At 47.5% G+C, this 17,966-nt stretch overlaps 1 protein-coding gene across 4 annotated transcripts in view; it reads left to right on the top strand.

The window, feature by feature from the left end:
• TP73 (tumor protein p73) overlaps positions 1-17,966 on the top strand; it is a 74,812-nt gene that overhangs the window by 45,682 nt on the left and 11,164 nt on the right. For all 4 annotated transcript variants that reach the window (XM_032763723.2, XM_032763722.2, XM_032763724.2 and 1 more), the window contains 2 exons: positions 15,739-15,925; positions 17,117-17,232. In XM_032763723.2, coding sequence (XP_032619614.1) covers positions 15,739-15,925; positions 17,117-17,232 — 303 coding nt within the window. The remainder of the gene's footprint in view (positions 1-15,738; positions 15,926-17,116; positions 17,233-17,966) is intronic.

Raw genomic sequence — 17,966 nt, 5'->3', positions numbered from 1 at the left:
GAGCTTGCACCAATGCAGCCTACACGGCACCTATTCTGTGGATAAAGAAAGGCCTTGATTCTCCCAGGCTGTCAGTCGGGCACCTCTCACAACTAGTCGATTCACTTGAAAAGAGGAAAATGGAATGCCAAGCACTTTACAGAATCGCTACCAGGCACTGCTGAGGTTGAGGGAGGGAAGTCAGACAGCCCACCCGATTGTAACAGTCCTCATTCAGCGAGGTTTATTCTCTAAAGAGGGGCATGTTGATCTCATCTGGAAGGCTGTTTGCCTGCTGTATTTTCTCTTGCTACGTGGGGAGGATCAGGTTTTTTTCCTCTTCTGTATTAGAGCATTATTCTGTATTAGTGACATTTTCATACCCTCCAGTGGATTCTAGTGACAGATTCAGGGGCGAGAGCAATGTACCTGTGTGTTGCCATTCTCAGCAGCTTGGAGACAGGATGGTCTTGTGGTTAAGAGACTGGAGATCTGAGCCAGTTCCCAGCTCTGCCACAGACTCCCTGTGTGCCCTTGGGCATGCCACTTGTCTTTCTGGGTCTCAGTTCCCCATCTGTAGAATGGGGATAAAAATCACTTATTTTTCTGCCATTTGTCTGTCTTGTCTATTTAAATTGTATGCTCTTTGAGGGCAGGGACTGTATCTTACTATGAGTTGACCCATATGCTTAGGGGGCCTGTGGCAGGAAGCTGACATCTGCTATGCAAATGGATGAATGCCTGCTTCCAATGTTTTACTTGCCAAAGCAAAATCATCTTAAATCTTGTTTATTAATTAGGCTCCTTGGATTTATACCTTGTTCCAGTGATTGAAATGCAGGAATTTTCTGGGCCATTCACTCACCTCTGTCTCTCTCCTATATCGGCCAATTCATTTAGGGCCTGACCCTGACTTCAAACACAAACTTCAGATAGATTCCAGTGGTGTCAGACTGAGCCCTCTTTATTTACATGGCAGCCTGCAGCTGATCAGCCTCTCTCTCACATTCCAAATTCTGCAGCATTATCAAGCAGCAGAGAAGTTCAGGGACACCTGTTTCCTGCTGAGGTTTGAAACCACCTGGAGAGTCATGCAGGAAGATACAAAAGGAAGCTGTCAGATGTCAGAAGCTGCAGAGGGGGTGTCTCTGGCTCCAACAATGGTGAGCAGAGACACAGAGGAGGCCAACATCGTATATGCAGTGGGAGGAGGCTGGTATGTGCATGCTCCAGTTATCATTGTCTTATGTTAGGGATTTGGGGTTCTTGTTGCTGATAGGAAGCATGTACCTATAAACTGGGAGTTTGGTGCAATTACAAAAAGAACAAAAAGTACCTTGGACATAGTATCCAAATTTACAAAGTACAACTCAGAGGAAAAGCCACCTAACCTCTCAAATCAGCAGCACAATGCTGGTGTGCTTGAGCCTTTCCCTAATCCCAGCTGTGCTACAGAGCAGAGCAAAACAGCATTCACAAGAGTCATCTCCCCGACTGGCCAACGTTTGCTCCATGCACAAAGTCTGCTGTGCCCTGTAAACTTGAGATGTATTGTGACTCCTTTATGGTTCCTGAGTAGCCTGACCAAGTAAAGATAAATTCACAGCCTGGAATTCAGTAATACCACGTATGTGTCTAGTGTAGGATAATGCAAGAGCACTTGATCTCATGTTTAGAAACGTAGGATGACTGTCCTGGATCAGAACGTCGATCCATTAGCTCCAGTGGGGACCCATATCTGAGTCTATGCTGGGGGGCAAACAAAATGAACCATAGTGCACCTGCCCCTTTGTGCAATAGTGTTAGGGGAATACTCCTTCCTGACCCCTGGAGTGGTCAGCGGATATCCTGAAGCATGAGCTTGGATGCCTTTTTTTAAGCCTGCATAGGTGCAAATCCAGCCTTGTATAAGTCAACTACAGCATCTCCAGCAGCAAGTTCCGCAGTTTGAATACATGCTGTGTGAAGAAGTGTTTCCTTCCATTGGTCCTAAATGTACCAGCCATTAATATCACTTAGTGTGTTACTGCCAGGCAGATCTTGGGGGAGAGGTGTGCCAGAGGGCTGGAGAATTGCTCTTGCTCAGCAAATAGCTCCAATCTCAATGCTTTGCAAGCCAGAATTTCATTTCAGAAGGGCTGCTCTATACTCAGCCCGTAGACCTCTCTTGTGCATGAGGAACAAGGAAACTCCTTGTGAATGATTCTAGAGGGCGGGGGGCATTACTTGAACCCCAAAGTTTCATTCTTAACTAAAAGGACATGTCACAATAATTCTCTCTATCGCTTTCAAGTGCCTTTCTGAATCCAAACTGGAAAATACCAAGTGCTCATGGAAACCATCATGCAATGGAGATGGGGGCACTTCCCAGCGATGCAGGAAATGAGCTGAAGCCCTGATTGCCCACTCAGGCTCTTTCACGACCCTGGAGCCTCACAGCTTGGGAACAACAGGAAAGTGGTGTCAGTGCTGAGCTGATAGTGTCAGAATGCACCAAGGAGACGTGGTCTGAGTTCCCAGCTCTGCCACAGACTAGCTGGGAACCTTGGGAAAATCTCTCTGTGCCTTAGTTTCCCCATCAGTAAAATGCGGTAATAAATATTAAATAATAATAATAATAATAATACTTCCTCCTGTCTCTGTTTAGATTGTAAGGCTGTTGGGGCAAAGGCTGTCTGTGACAATGCACTGCAGAGCCCCAGTCTCTGTTCAGGGAGTGCTAGCTGCTAAAGATTAATTAGGATCTGACTCCCAGGTCAGATTCCATTGCCCTGTGTTTTTGCACCAGCGTGTTCAGCTAGGTTCCCCCAACCATATCTCTTCACTCTTTACCCCCATGGGTTCCCCGCCACATCCCAAAACAACTGCATTGCTGGGTTTTCTGCTTGCTTCTTAGTGGCACTTGGCCTGTGTGCAGACTTGGTCACATGGTCGAAGAAACCAGAGAGAGAGCGAGTCAGACGTACTGGAAAGATTTGAAAAGAACTAAGTACGCATGGCTCGGCCAGCAATGAGTAAGAGAGGATGTGAACCCAGTCATCAGGTATTTAAAAGGTGTAAAATGTCAGGGAGGGAGGGAAATCAATTAGGGTGAACTATGGGACTGTAATTAGGAGTAATAGCAGGACAGTAAGCACAGAAAAATGCAGGCTAAAGAACAAGAAATCTATTCATTTGTGGTCCTGCTAATAGATCTGGGGTGCAGTAGGTGGGTGCAGCCTTGGGGAGGCTCTGGTAACAGCCCTGTGAGAGCTGAATTTGGCAGTCACAGGTCCTCCTGCAGATCCCCCAGGTGTGGAGTGAGCCCTTGGGCAGAGCAAAGCCCACCCTCTGAGGGGATGAGGTGAGGTGATCTCGGCATGGGAATCCTTGCGACGTCTCCCTGCTCCTCTTGTGTTTGTTCAGAGCAGAGCCCTTTTCTGCGGGAGGAGATTTTGGCTAGGCAAACATCTGCAGTATTCATAGAGGAGACCCTGGGTCCTGCCGCTTTGGGAAGAGCCCACAGGGGGCCTTTCAAAGCTAGGATGCTCCGCACACCTTTGTGTCTCTGTGTCCATGAAGACTTCTGGGTGAAGAGGCAATTTTATGACAATCTGTTTATTGTGAGAGCTACGTTACATTAGAGTTAAAGGTGAGGCTAGCAATGCCCACAGCTGGGTGGAACCTGTACCCACTGTATAGGTGCAGCCAGGGGAGATTTTGGGAAGACGTATGATCCTAAGGAGTCCTGGATTCTACTCCCGGCTCTGCTGGGTGGCCTTGGGGCAAGTCACTGCCCTTCTTTATGCCTCCGTTTCCCCATTCCATAAAATGGGGATAATGCTACTGACCTCCTTTTGTACAGAGCTCTGTGCCTATGGACGAAAACACTGTATAGGAGCTAGGTATTGTTACATTCCCTTTATATTTCCAACCTTTTACTGTCCTGCTCATTTAAACATTCACTTGCAGCCGTCCTGTGATCACCAGTGTCCAGAACCAAGCAGCTCAGTGTGAAAGACCTGAGATTGTTCTCTTCAAATTGATCATTAATGGCCACTAACTCCACTTCTTTTCTTCTGGCGGGATGGACAGAGTGGATGGGAAGTGGGGTCAGACAGGACTGGGACTTTCTAGTTTTATAGACAGTCCGTGTAAGTCTTGTGTACATCTCCTGATACAGTGCACACGATGCCCTGGACACATCCACATCCTTGCTCACGCTAAAAGGGAAACAAAGTAACTTGTGATGGGAATTTCCAGCTCAGTGAGAAATTATAAAGACCAGCGATTAAAAAATGGTTATTAAAAAAATTAGAAAGAAAAAAGCCCTGCAGTCGGCATGTCTTCCAGGATCTGTTGTAACAGATTTGTCCGAGCCAGTTAACGGTATTTGCGGTTTGCAAGATCCTACATGTCTAAGTAAAATGACAGACACATTATTATCACCTCTCTGCTGTGATCTGTCCAAACCTGTCCTGGGATGCAGCTCCACAGCTGCTTGCTAGGGAGTACAAGGAAATTAGCAGCCTGCGGCAGCACTTTTCTTTTCTCTCTCCCTCTTGCCAGTCTAGTGGCTTTATTGGGATCCATTGACTGCAATCTCCAACACGTCTTGAGTAGGACTAATGAGGAGACTGGAATGTAAGGAGGAGGAGGGGGCTGTAGGGGGAGATAGTGGGGAAAAAATAATTGTTGAGCAAATCATTTCCTTCAAGAAAGAAAGAAGCAGCACTCGGGTCCAAGCCTCCTGAGTAGGCAAGTCTAGACGCTTCTGTGTCAACAGCAGAAGATAAATAAGGTTTTTATCAGTTCAGAATCTGTTGGGACACATCCGCCTAGCGGTTCTGCAGAACAGGGAGAATTGGGGGGAAGGGATGTTTCCATTAGGCCTTTTCACACAGAATATTTAGATTAGATTTTGGTTTTAGGCTCTCCAAGTGCTATGGGAAAATGCTTCTCTTTTCTCCCGTCCCCGTCACAGGAAGCAGCGCCAGTAGATATAAGCAATGAAGTAGCTTCATCCTTCGTGGGGTTTGGAATTCTGTTCCCCTGCTCAGGGTGCAGGGCAGTAAACTGTAAAGCTCGGTGCAGTTTGACACTGCAGACAAGCTCAGACTTCACTGAGTTTGTGTGGAGTATTCGAATGGGATTTCGACCCCAGTTTCTATAAAACCCTTCCTTGGATCTAAGCTATAGATGATAAATATCAGCCTTGGGATGGATGTTATTAAAGAGTCTTATCACAAGAGCAGATTACATCCCCAGGAGTGTTTTTATTTTCTGTCACTGGTGCACAATGGCTGCTCTGTCCCACCAGAAATGGCTGCATTTCAGAAGATAGGGGAAGTGACCTCTATCTCATTACACTCTGGGATTCTTCACTGTGAAAGGCACTGGAAAAATGCATGGGATTAGCTCAGAGATGTGCTTGAATAGTGAAAGGCTGTTGGTGTTTCACAATTTGGCTCGTTCAATAAGTCCTACAACTCTGGAATTTACTTTGACTTAAAGAAAGGAAGTTGTAGTGGCAGAGAAGAAACATCTAAGCAGGTTGAGGTCTGATTTTCATTGCAACAAATGAAAAAATTCTGGCATTAGAAATAGCATCAATAGGGCAAAAATTGGATTAGAAGATATTTCAGATAGAACAGGCTCAGTCTACATCAGATTGGTGCTACTACCATTATTGGCTATTAATTATCAGAGTAGCTCCTAGAAGCCTCAGCTAGGCTGAGGCCCTATTGTGCTCATTCCTATACAAACACAGTGTAAGACAGTCTCTGCCTTTGTTCAGTGAGGGAAATAACATTAATAATAAAGCTAGTGGGAAGGAAGATGCTAAAGGTCTATAAATAGCCAAAGGGTACAGTAGGGACCGAAAATAAAGGGAAGGAATAATCAGAGGTGACGGAACAGGGAACACATTTAAGATCTAGTCTATATTAGAAACAGAATCCTAAGAGGGAGGTCTCTCTGGTGAGAGATTAATCCACCTTGGGAACTTAGAAAAGGGAGTAGAACCCAGGTGTCCTGGGAGCTAGTCCCCTGATGAAGCCACTAGATAAGCATGCTGAGTAAAGACAAACATCTACATTTAGTCTGACTATGTTCCACCTAGACCAGGGACAGCTCCTTTGGAAAAGGTCCAAGACGTTTTTCAAAATGCTTGTTCAACAGCTCCTTTCAGGAAGCCATTCTTGTCTTTCTTTCTTTCCAGTTCTCACTCGAATGGGAACAGCAAATTTTTACAAGAAAGAGCAGAGTCACAATTTCTCCAAACTGACACAAGAACCTTGAAAATAGGAGGTCAGACTAGATGATCACAATGGTCCCTTCTGGCTTTGGAATCTATGAATCTATGAAAACATAGTACAATCACTCGGACTGAAGATGTATCTGAGGATTATTGATATATATGGAGTGCAAGCAATGCAACCAGGAGTAGATGTCACTTTGCACTACGGGATGGTCTTAACGAATGCTTGTCAAGTGCTTTGGTATCTTAAAGGTGCTAAGTACTTTCAAAAGTCCAGACGCCCAGGACTATGGACAGAAATGCAAGTGCAATAGATTATTAGCTCATGCAAATTACCACTTAGATGTCTAACTTTGGCATCTGAACTAGATATGAAATTTCACGTGCATTATAGTGAGTGCAAAATATTTTGGGCTTCTTCCTTTTGAAAATCAGGCTGTATACATGCAAAGTATAATTCATTTTTTAAAATAGAAGGTTCTGGTGCATAGCGGCCGTGAACAGGCTAATTCAGAAAGAAACATCTACTCTTTTCAAAGGAATAACTCTAAGAGGCAAGGAACTGGTCACTCCCACCAGAATTCTACTGAAAGCAAAGGGCATGCAAATGGGAGATGGATGAACTGAGTGGACATTGACTGGTAGGTGATAGGACATCTGTGCTAAAGAAAAGAGCCGTGTATTGAATGCAGCGTTGAAATGGGATATAAAACAGACTACTGCACTCTCTGAGTTATCAGCACACAGTTCCTTAAAAGAGTAGCTTGTTATTGTTGAAGGATCTTTGAAGACAATCCTGGAGCTGTTAAGACACGATAAGGTTATCAGTGGAGGCATGTCTGTGTTCGGCTGCAGCTCTTTTGCCTGCAGGGCAATCGTTTTTGCTATTTAACAGAGATTTATCCATGTCATAACATGGTATAATGAGAGCATGTGTTACCGAAGAACTTACCATAATGCACCTCTACTCTTCCAGAAAAATGTTATTTTCCAGGCATGTTGGGGACTGCCCGGGAATGTCTACATGAAAGGATCCTTTGACAGGAGTTGTCAGTATGTTAACACCTGGCCAGGAAGAACCCCCCAAATAACCCTGGTTTTGCCATGCTGCCTGCTGAAAATGAATGTATCAGATCACAATCACACAGAGTATGTAGGTTACATGGGCGAAAGCACAGGGATCAGGCTTGTCTGTTCTGTGCTCACAAATTGCAGCTTTGTACGTGTTTCAGGACAGACTATTTAAATCTAATCTAAAGTAAGTACAAAGCCTGGTTTAGATGCTGAATGGTATCACATCTAAGAAAATGACTTCAGTATGTCATCAAAATGTAGTCAGATCCTACACTCTTCATTAGCCTAAGATCTGGGCATGTCACAAAGAGGCATGTTCATGGTGTCACACAGAACTCTACTGCTTTTATAACAGGAAGCTGACCTGTCCTAGGTGTAATCAGACAGTGGCACATCTGTGCGACTCAGGCCAGGAGAATCCTTACTGCCAAATTCACCCTCATGTCGTATATACAAATTATTATCCATCCGCCTCACCCCTTCTTCAAACACCTCTTCTATTTCAGGAGCTAGATCCAAACTGCCCCTCTTTGTGTTTAAAACCCTCCATAGACATGATTCCAGCTAACTCCCTGGCTCTGGCTCTCTTCCCTGATACCTTCACTTACTCCCTGGGCCTTTGCACAATCTCACCTCTGCTGGTCAGAGAACTGTCTCCTCTGCAGCTCCTGCCATCTGAGACAGTGTTAAACCCTCTCTGTGTCGCTTCATGGCTCTCAGCGGAAAAGGTCCCTGTCATTCCTCGTTTCTCTCTCCTAAATTCTCTCCCCTTTGGCTAGTATTTCACCTGATAGCTGCTTTATTTTGAGTTGCAGCTGACAGGAAAGAAACCAAAGAGAAGTTGCACTGGTCTGTCAGTGGGGAATAGACGTTCATGGCATTTCCTTGGGCCTGGGTTCCACAGCAGAATTTCCTAGAAGAATGTATCCACACACATGCCCCCACAACACAAAGACCCACCTAAAAGGGAGCTTTTGAATGTAGCTGCTAATATTTACTGGAAGTCGTATGTTATATAAATCCATCAGTCCACCCCTCATCTGGCTTGACCAGCAATCTTGATAGGAACTGATAAGTGCAGAGCTGTAGGGCAGCAGAGACCTTGAGACAGCTGCATGCTGTGTGCAGGCACGATAAAGATAACATGCCTTGAGACAGGAACAAAAATCACGTCCAATTCACACTGCCTTTTTAGCGTACAAAACTCAAACCAAGGGGGCAAGTTTGCCAGAAAGGTCAGCTGCTAGGCACTCAGCTTTAGATTCCAGGGGTTAGACCGATTTTTGTTGGATGTGTCTGTGTGGTGGTAGATCGTGTTCAATCCCAGCTTACACTAACACAGCAGGAAAGAGCTCCAAAATACTTTAAAAAACTGCCCTAGAGAGCTGCTAATCCAGTGACATCCGGCCTGGTACAGCAGCCCACGGCACATCATAGAGTAATCAGAGAAAGGGCAATTTTCACTATAAACCCGAGCGAATCCTTACTCTGGAATCATAAACATCCATACAGGGCAGACAGGATCTCAAAATGTCAGCTGTCCTCCAAAAGCCCCACCCCATGTACAGTGAATGCATGGAACTCCGTTATCTGCACAGGAAGGATGAAGGGCCTAGTCAACCCAGCCACAGTTCAAACCTATGGTTCCAAGGAGTCTAGCGATTGCAAATCTGATGTGCAGGCCACTCAGCTGTTCTCTGTCTCATACGTACGGTGTCTCTATGCGTTTTATTGTGTGTGACTGCAAATGCTTCACAGTACTTTGTATCACCACAAACATATTGCCAGCCTCTGTCTCAGCTAAGCATGCATGTGCACATGATTAACTCAGATCACGGAATAAGGAAAGTTGGTGATCTCTGATCTGCACTAATACAGATTGCTAAATTAGCAACGACAGTAGCATTTCCTGGGTGGTTAGCACCAGTTGCCCTTTGGCCCTCTGCCTTGGAAAGACAGGCTATAATCACCTAGAAATGCACTGGCCACGGGGTCCTGTTCTTCAACTGACCAGAACCATAAAAACAGCATCATCATCTTAAAAACTCAAAGGTACTCGCAACAATCCTTGGAGGATATAGCGGCAGCCCCATCTCTTATAAGCATGAAACTAGCATGGGAGTAAACCCCTGGGTGCACCAAGTGACTAGGGATAAAAGTGACCTCAGTATAAGGAAAAAGTTAAGGCTGGCTGGAGGTGTGCCAGAATCACGTGGCCAGTGCAATGGAACAAGAGCACCTGTGCTGCTAAAGCATTTCACTGCAGCCAAGGCAGCTTGTCTCCAGTCAGAATCCTTCACTCTCATGTACATGCATTGCCCAGGGAGCTGCAGGACTCCTGCTGTCTCACAATTTGGCTTTTGCTCTGTGTGTTTTGATGGCTTGGGACAAGCTTTACCAACCCTGCAGGTGTCCCGTGTGGTGGTCTCTTTTGGCACAAGGTGCGCGTTGTTGGGATAAGAGACAGTGCTCTGAACAGGCGCATGCCCTACCGTGCAGGAACTAGCGCTTGGCTTGCACTGTAGGTGTGTGTAGGAGAGGAGAGGAGGTCTCAACAAAACCAAAAACTCTTTCTTAGCTGCAAAGCCGCTTAAGGAGAGGTGGAATGGAAAGGGGACTCGATGTACTGACAGAGCGAGGGGAGCCACATGCTTAATTGAAATGGAAGAAAGGGATGTTGCACCAGGTAGCTCTCCCCTCCTTTCTTCTCTCCCATCCCTGGCTTTAGATGTTCCGTGACATCCCATAGACTCACTCGTCTGTTGTGTATTTTGCTGTAACTGTATGAAAACATGTGACATGTCACCAGTTCTGGGACCTCAGTGTGGCTTTTTCCTACCAAGTGGCAAAGCAGTGGACTGTTTCACAAGCATTCTTCCATGCCCCACCAAGGCAGGACATGTGACACTGAGACCCTATGCTTTGTGCTCCACCCCATGTGGGAAAATCCCCTCATGCCGAGCCATACAGGGGGCTGTAGGAACACCCGCACACACTATCAGGCCCAGAGGTGACCTCAGAGGCATGTCATGCATATTCACTGTTTAGCAGTCTACAGAAAGCTGGGATGTGACTGAGACAGTACGAGGAGCCCAAATCACTTGACAGAGCTTAATGAACCAAGCCTTGTAACTGTCACCCCCTACGAGCTAGGTAACAATATTATCGCCACTGCTAAGGTGTGGAAACTGAGTCACAGAGCGAGGAGGTGACTTGCCCAAGGTCATGTAGCAAGTCAGTGGCAGAGCCAATAATGTTACCCAGCTGTCCCAAACCCCGGCCTCATTCTGTCAAAACTAGACCTCTGCAGCTTTCCTTAGTGCAGATCAGTCACTGGCACCCCCTAGTCACTGGAGCAACCCTTGGCAGCTCAGTGTCTGGGTGTTTCCGGGCTGAGGAATACATAACAGGCTTTGCTGACCACCCTGCCAAGGTGCCTCTGGAAACCCTCCATCTAGATGCATTTCCAGTGTACCAGAGTAACAAGGCTCCTAGTTCCGTGTCCTGCCTGTGGAGCTCCCTGCCCTTGGCAAGCTCCCTCCTGGCTTTTCAGAGTAGGCTGACATCCTTTTCACCACTTCCTCCTGCTGCCTCATTTACAGCTCTTTGCACTGTGCCCTACGCTATCCCTACCCATAGCTGGCTGCACCCCAGAACCAACACACATTCCCAGGTCAGGAGACAAAACAGCTACCCACTGATCTGTGGAGCAACTATGCAAAGAGCATCTCTGCCCACAGAAAGGCCTAATGACTGCTCCAGCTCAGCCCCTAACCATAAGGGGAAAGCTCTAGCCCTCAGATCACTCCTTTAATAAGCTCGGCTCCTAGAGCAATTCAGCCCAGCTGAGCCCACCCTGCTCTGGGAATTGCTGCACTGAGAACAAACACCTGTGGATGGTGGTAGCTCCATCCCTGCCAGATTCCATGCTGTTTTTATCTATTGGGGCATGTGGTACTTTATTTGGCAGTGATTACCATGAAAGTCTTTTTGTACTTGCAGGGTAACTGCACAGGTCTGACTTGGTGGGGTACATGCTGTGGTAATTACATGCTCAGGGAGATTAGCTGGTAGGTCCTACGCTAATTGCTGTGTAACCTGTACTCTGATTTAAGCCTGGTAGATACCTGACCATGAAACTGGATTTACATGAGAAAGTTTGGTTAGTCCACGGGAAATAGATAGATTGTTGTGAGCTCTGGGGCAAGTCTCTGTGCCTCAGTTTCCCCTCTAGAAAACATGGCTAATAGTACATGCTCATGCTGGGCAATGGCTTTGCAATCCTCCTATGAAAAGCACCATCTAAATGCAAAGTATCATTACAATGCTAATTAGTGACTCTCCAATGGAGGCAAATACACCCATGAAACCTGTGCATTTGAAACACCAGGGTTTGCCTTTCTTAATGGCAGCTCCTGACTAGGAGGAATTTGCTTCTCTTTCACATGATCAAGCACATCCTGTAAGAGCCTTATGGAGAATATTTCAATGGTAAAAATAAAATTGTTTTCTAGATACAACCAACTACTCCGGGCACGTCTCAGACTGCCTGCGGGGCTATAGCACCATCTGTCTGACTGTCTCTCTCTCTCTCCTACAGTATATCTCCCTCGCAATTGACATTTTTTAGTACAGTGTCTTCAGTCTCCGCTACAGTAATATTGAGGTTAGACTGGCTGATCAGACCGGACCCTTCTGGCTATTCTCTGCTCCGGAGTCTGGTAGGAAGCCGTACAAAACTGGACACTAGTGGCATAACAAGGCACTACACAGTTCTGAGAGGCTCTAGGTAGAGGGGAACTGAGGCACTAAGCTGTTTGGAAAATCACTCCCACAGTGCCCCAAAGTGGGCCCAAGTATTCAGGTGTGTGTGACTTACATGGGTCCTGGATACTCTGGTAGTGTTATATAATGCACATGCATTAGGATCTATACAGATACTTCCAACTCAGGCCAGAGATTGTGGCAGGACAATGCAGAATTACTTCAAAGAACAATCTGGAAATGCATTCACCACTCATGATGTATTACGAAGTGCACACAACAGCAGCTTGTTGTGTAGCCTGACGTGAGAAAGGCAATGTGAGGAAGACGTGATATATTAAATAACTTCAAAGGAATACCTGTGTTTCTCAAGCGATGCCCTTTGCCAGCAGACAAAGAATCTTTACATTAGCACAATAACCTCAAAGTGGTTAGGACACAAAAGGCAAAAATTGGCTCTTTAACAAGTAATTATTTCAATTCTCTGCTTTCCTGCCATGTTGGCACTTGGGTTGAAATGCACAGAAAGCAGAGAGGGGGAGGATCAGAAAAGCCAGAGGAAAAGAAATGTCCATTTTCATCACACGCTGTAGGGTGCAGGAGTGCTGAACTTGAGCACTTTTAAACGTCTATTTGACAACAAGAGCCTTTAGAGCTCAAAGTGTCAGAAAAATAATGAGCTTTTGGGTACCAAAGTGATGGAGAATGCCAGGCTGCAGCAACTCCTCCTGAGAATATGCCAGCAAAAAAAATACATTTCTTATTTCCATGTGTACGCTCAGTGGGCAGTGGGCATGCTTCAGAGTTAGAAATGGAAAAGACCAGGCCTAGTAGAACAGAAGCCACAACACACATCAGCACAAGGCTGGTCCCTATTGTATTGCTTTGTGCAGCGCAGCTATAAGAACCAAATCAGTGGGGCTTCCACGATGGCCCCTGGGGCTCTCTTCCTACGTGGCTCTCGGCTACAAAGCGTTTAGTGAGATTTACTCTTAAATGTCCTTTTCTTCACTTTCAGAGCAAGGACGGCCTTGTGGGCTGGGTTCAGCTCCTAGCTTGTGGTGCCTCTCCTCTCCTCCTATGTGCAAGGGAGAGAAGGTGATCCTCCTTGTTCATTTAGAGTGTACCTACTTCCGGGCAGGGCCTGCCTCTCCTGTGTCTGGGCAGCACTCTGGGCCAGGCTTTCAGCTCTACTGTAACATAAGTGGAAGCCCATGGCTCTGACTGACAGAGTGAGAGAGAAAGAGTAAGAGAGAGAGAGTGTGTGTGTGTGTGTGTGTGTATGTGTCCACCTGGGTGTAATTTCATAGCCAAGACATACAGATGTAGTTTTGTTAATCAGTCCTCAAACATCAGTCCCTGATCATCTTTGTTGCTTTCCCTGAACTCTCTCAAAGTGGCAATATCATTCTGGTACCGCACTGCCTGGCGCTGAACACTCTGTGTTAGGTGCAGGTACAACTGGGCTGTGTAAATCCCGCAGAGGCGCTTGCTACCCCGATCCATTCAGCTGTGAGTTGGGTCAGTTTAGTTCCAGCTCCCGTTTGTTACAGGGAGGTTGGCTGCTCCTTGATGCCTTTTAAGCACTGAATAGTAACCCTAGTTTTTCAGAATTGCTGCCAATAAGTCCCCTCAATACTCCAGTCTTGGTCATTTCCACATTGGAATAACAAAAGGACGTGGGTGCAGGTTTTTCCTGGGGAATGGGTGCCCTACTGGGGGCAGTAACGCAGCTTCCCTCACACCTTCCATCCAAAGGATGTTAACGTGTTGCATAGACACTGCTTATCCCTGTGAACTTTCCCAGGCTCATGCAGTGAGAATCCAGGAGACCCTGCTTCAAAGCCAACCCTAACCATGTCATAGGGTTGTGCCTGTGATCCCTGGACCTCTCCCTTCCCTGCTGGCACAGCTGCAGGCTACAGAAAAGCTACCAGAAATATACCGCAGAGTAAGCACTTGTGTCTGGAGGTGCCTCTCTCTCTGGAGCTGGATTCAGAGTGCGCCCCTCAACTCATCTGAGGCCATCAGGGGTTCAGAAACTGATTTTTGGCTACCACCCTCCAGTAAGAACTCTTGGCCTCTGAGGCCAGGGCTCTATGCAGAATTAGCCCCTATTTCAGCCAGCCGGGTGGCAGCGCTGATGTAGCAAAGGAAAGCTAGGATCTGTGCCAGTGATCTCAGCCTGGCTGCAAGGAGGGCAACCGCTGGCTTCACCATCTATACTAAAGATCTGTAGTGGGGCAGCTACACCCAGGGGTGAAATCGGGCTAATTTCAAGTGTATAGATGGTCCAAGTGAAGCACAGACATCAGATGCTGTAAAGTTAGCATCCCACAGCAGCTCAGGCCCAAGGCTGTGGGAATTCATATCCTGAAAAGGGAGAGATTTAGTCTTCGGAAATCAAGAACAATAATACACTGATTCCCCCTCCCAACCCCCACTGCTGCCGCCAATGGTAGCAGAAGTGCAGCTTGTCCGCTGATTGGGGGCCGAAAACTCACTGAGTGCATAAGTCTCTTTGCCAAGCGACAGCTCTCCTTCTCAGAGCTACCGGGCAGTGAAGAGGGAATTGTGTCTTGATGAGAAAAGCTCTTTATGGGTTTGCCCCCGTTTGTTTTAGCTGGGTTTTTAAAAGTTTGTTGTGTGTGTGGGGGAGATGATTGGTCCCCCCCATTTGAAGGGGAGTGGATCGGACACTGTAAAGGGGGCTCTTCCCTCCATTCCTACCCTCTGCATCCAGTTCATCCTGACTTGTTGCAGCATGTCTGTGCAGGGAGCCAATGGTGCAGAACAGCTCCTCTAGCCCCTGGTGAATTTTTGGGATCCCTGAGCAAACCTGCCTGTTCCAGCATGTTGGAATAAGCCTCCCCCCCCTCCCCCACCAAAAAAAAAAATCCCCAGATCTTCGCTGAGGAGAGTCTCAGCCAAGACTGATGAGGGTAGGGCTCAGGGAGCTGATCAGGTATCCCTGCTGAGCTATGCGCGTAGGGGAGGGTCATACAGGCATCTAGCAGATACCAGGGATGGGCGGGGGGTGAGTTTTTGTCTCCTAACTCAATATGAATGGAAGCCCTGGGTTTATCGTCTAGGCATGGCACATAAAGCTCCTGTCTCACATGCTGGCACAGACCCCATGCAGCCAGGCTGCATCTAGTCAGGTTGCTTTTCCCTCTGTGGAGGGGGCAGGGAGCCATCAGCCAGCGGTCAGCTGTCTCCGCAGTCTCAGAAGAAAGTTCCGCCCTCTGCCTCATACCTATGCAGCCCCAGTGACTTGCTGGACCCAGCCCTGAGGTCTGTCAGGTTGCAGGCGTATAAGTTATGAAGGTAGAATGTGGCTTTTGGCCATTGCTCTCCCCAGGGTGTGTGTGTGGCGGGGGGGACAGTACTCTTCCTCCTTTACATGCTTATCATTTTCATTGAGATGCCACCAAACATTTCCCCCTAGCAAACCCTGCCACGTTCCGCGTGAAAACCAGGTGTGCCGGCCAGAGGCACATGCATGGTCTGGCTCTCTGGTGCAGCCAGGGTGCAGAAAGGCAGATGAAGATGAGGGCAGTGGAGGAACAGAGCTGCAGACCAGGGGTGACACACCTGATGCCACGATCCATTCCATCCCCGATCGCCCTTTGCCTGTGCCAAGGGATGTGCCCTTAAGCCCAGCTCTCCCTGCTCTTTTCCAGTACTCACCGCTGCTGAAGAAGCTCTACTGTCAGATCGCCAAGACATGCCCCATCCAGATCAAAGTGTCCACGCCGCCCCCGCCAGGCACTGTCATCCGGGCCATGCCCGTCTACAAGAAGGCAGAGCATGTGACAGAGGTGGTGAAGCGCTGCCCCAACCATGAGCTGGGACGCGACTTTAATGATGGTGAGAGCTGGTCTCCTCCCCTCAAATAGCGGGTCAGTGTCTCCGTCCTCTGCCTCCCAGGTGGGGACAATAATTCTGGTTGAACCTGTCTCATGCTGATAACCTGTATCCCAGAGCTTCCCCATAACCAAGACTTGCACTAGACAATGAACAGGCCCACGTGACACCTGACAGGTGGGCTTCAAGACCCTCCATTTTCACTCCTGTATACAGGAGTCTTTCCCCTCCTCTCCCCTTTCACTCTGAGAACCAAAAAGCTGCCTGTGAAGCTCAGATGAAACCACCATGTTTTGCCTGATGTGTGCTCGGAACTATTGCTCCTGGCAGCCCCAAGACTGAACTGCTGGCAGGTGAGACAGCTCAGGCAGTGCTTCCAGGGCTTGTTAGTGCTACCTCTGCTCAGACCTGATCTCATTGCTCCATCCACTTCGTGCCAGGACAGCACCATCCTTTACCTTACCTCTCCTTGTGCTGTCTGTCCTCTTGGAGCCCTCTGCCGGGGAAGCCAGGACAAGTGCCCTAGGCAAATTATTTTGAGGTCTGATCTGCTTGCCTGTTAGAGATTTTTCACCTTCTAGCTAAGCTACAAGTTCCTTAAGTTGCTATTTGTGACACTTGGATAGAATTTTCAAAAGTGCCCAAGTTCCAAATCCCCAAAGGTATTTAGGCACCTAGTGTTCATTGATTTCACTGGAAGTAAGGAGCCTAAATACCTTTGAGCATCTGGACCTTAGTGACTTGGAAGCCTAAGTTCCCTGTACATCAATGGAGCAGAGCTACTTAAGTGCTTTTGAAAATGTTACCCACTGATCTCATCTCCCTTAAAGACGTTCAGAGGAAGACAGGCAGGGAGCCTGGACTCAGTTTGGCTCCAGCCAGCACCCTGAGCCCCTCACTAGACTCCACCTAGAGAAGACAAAAGGATCAGAGCCCGAAGTGTTGCAGGAGATTCCTGCTGTTACAATGTTCTTCTCCCAGCAGAACCGTTTGCCTGCTGAAAATGCAGCCTAGCCCAGTCAAACGCAGCAGGAAAGAATGGGGCTAGGGTTTTTTTTTCTAAAGGGGTTAGGTAGTTAGGGAGTTCCCGCCTCTCACTGCAGGACTGTTTTATAATCACCCCATGCAATGTTCTCAGGTCGGCAAGCCCACGAGAAGGGTTTTTTTCTCTAACTCTCCCTTCTGCCTCTGCAGGCCAGTCCGCTCCAGCCAGCCACTTGATTCGGGTGGAAGGCAACAATCTCTCTCAGTACGTGGACGACCCTGTCACAGGAAGGCAGAGTGTAATGGTGCCATATGAGCCACCACAGGTATTCTCTTTGCTTGAAGAGGATTAGAGGTGCTGGGGAGAGGGTGAAAATAGGGATAATAGTTTTCTTAAATAAAGTTATAGCTGCCTTGCTAGCTCCAACGCTGCAGTGACTCCAGTGGCACCAGGGTGGCTGAAAGCAGCATCCACCATGTGGAATTTAGATCCCTGCCAAGGATCCTGATGGCACTGCAGCATCTGGAGAGTAATAACCCTCTTGCTACAGCCCGGAGAGCAAATACCTTGTGCCTGTCTCCTTCCTTTTCTGGATTTGCCGAAGCATCTCCCTTTAAAGGGGAATCTTACTTCAGACCCACCAGGCTCGCAGAGCATTGTGCAGGTTAACAGAAACTTCAGCCCAGCTAGTCACTGCTCAAGGGCAGAAAAGGCCAATAATGAAATAAAATAAAAATGGTGAGTGGAAAGCTTAGCACGCCCCCTAGGGCACCATTAAATTAGTGCAGTTGTGGTGTTGATTTCCAGCTGCAATGTCACACGCCCAGATCAATGAATGAAATATTTAGCGATAAGGTCCCACAAAACCAGCCTGATGTGGACATAACATAGGCGCTCTGCAGTTACAGTGGCTACATAATCCCCCGTCGAGGGGATATTTCTTTAGAGCAAGGGTCAGAAATTCATCTTCCCTGCCTTCCTCCATGAATATTCCCCCAACACACACAATCCCCCCACTGGTTTGCAAGCTGAGACATGCTCTTTGCACCTGTCTGTCTG

Source organism: Chelonoidis abingdonii, chromosome 23 (genome assembly GCF_003597395.2).
Source record: "Chelonoidis abingdonii isolate Lonesome George chromosome 23, CheloAbing_2.0, whole genome shotgun sequence".
NCBI lineage: Eukaryota > Metazoa > Chordata > Testudines > Testudinidae > Chelonoidis > Chelonoidis abingdonii.
Note: the sequence above shows the minus strand (reverse complement) of the source record. Positions and strands in the feature narration are given on the sequence as shown.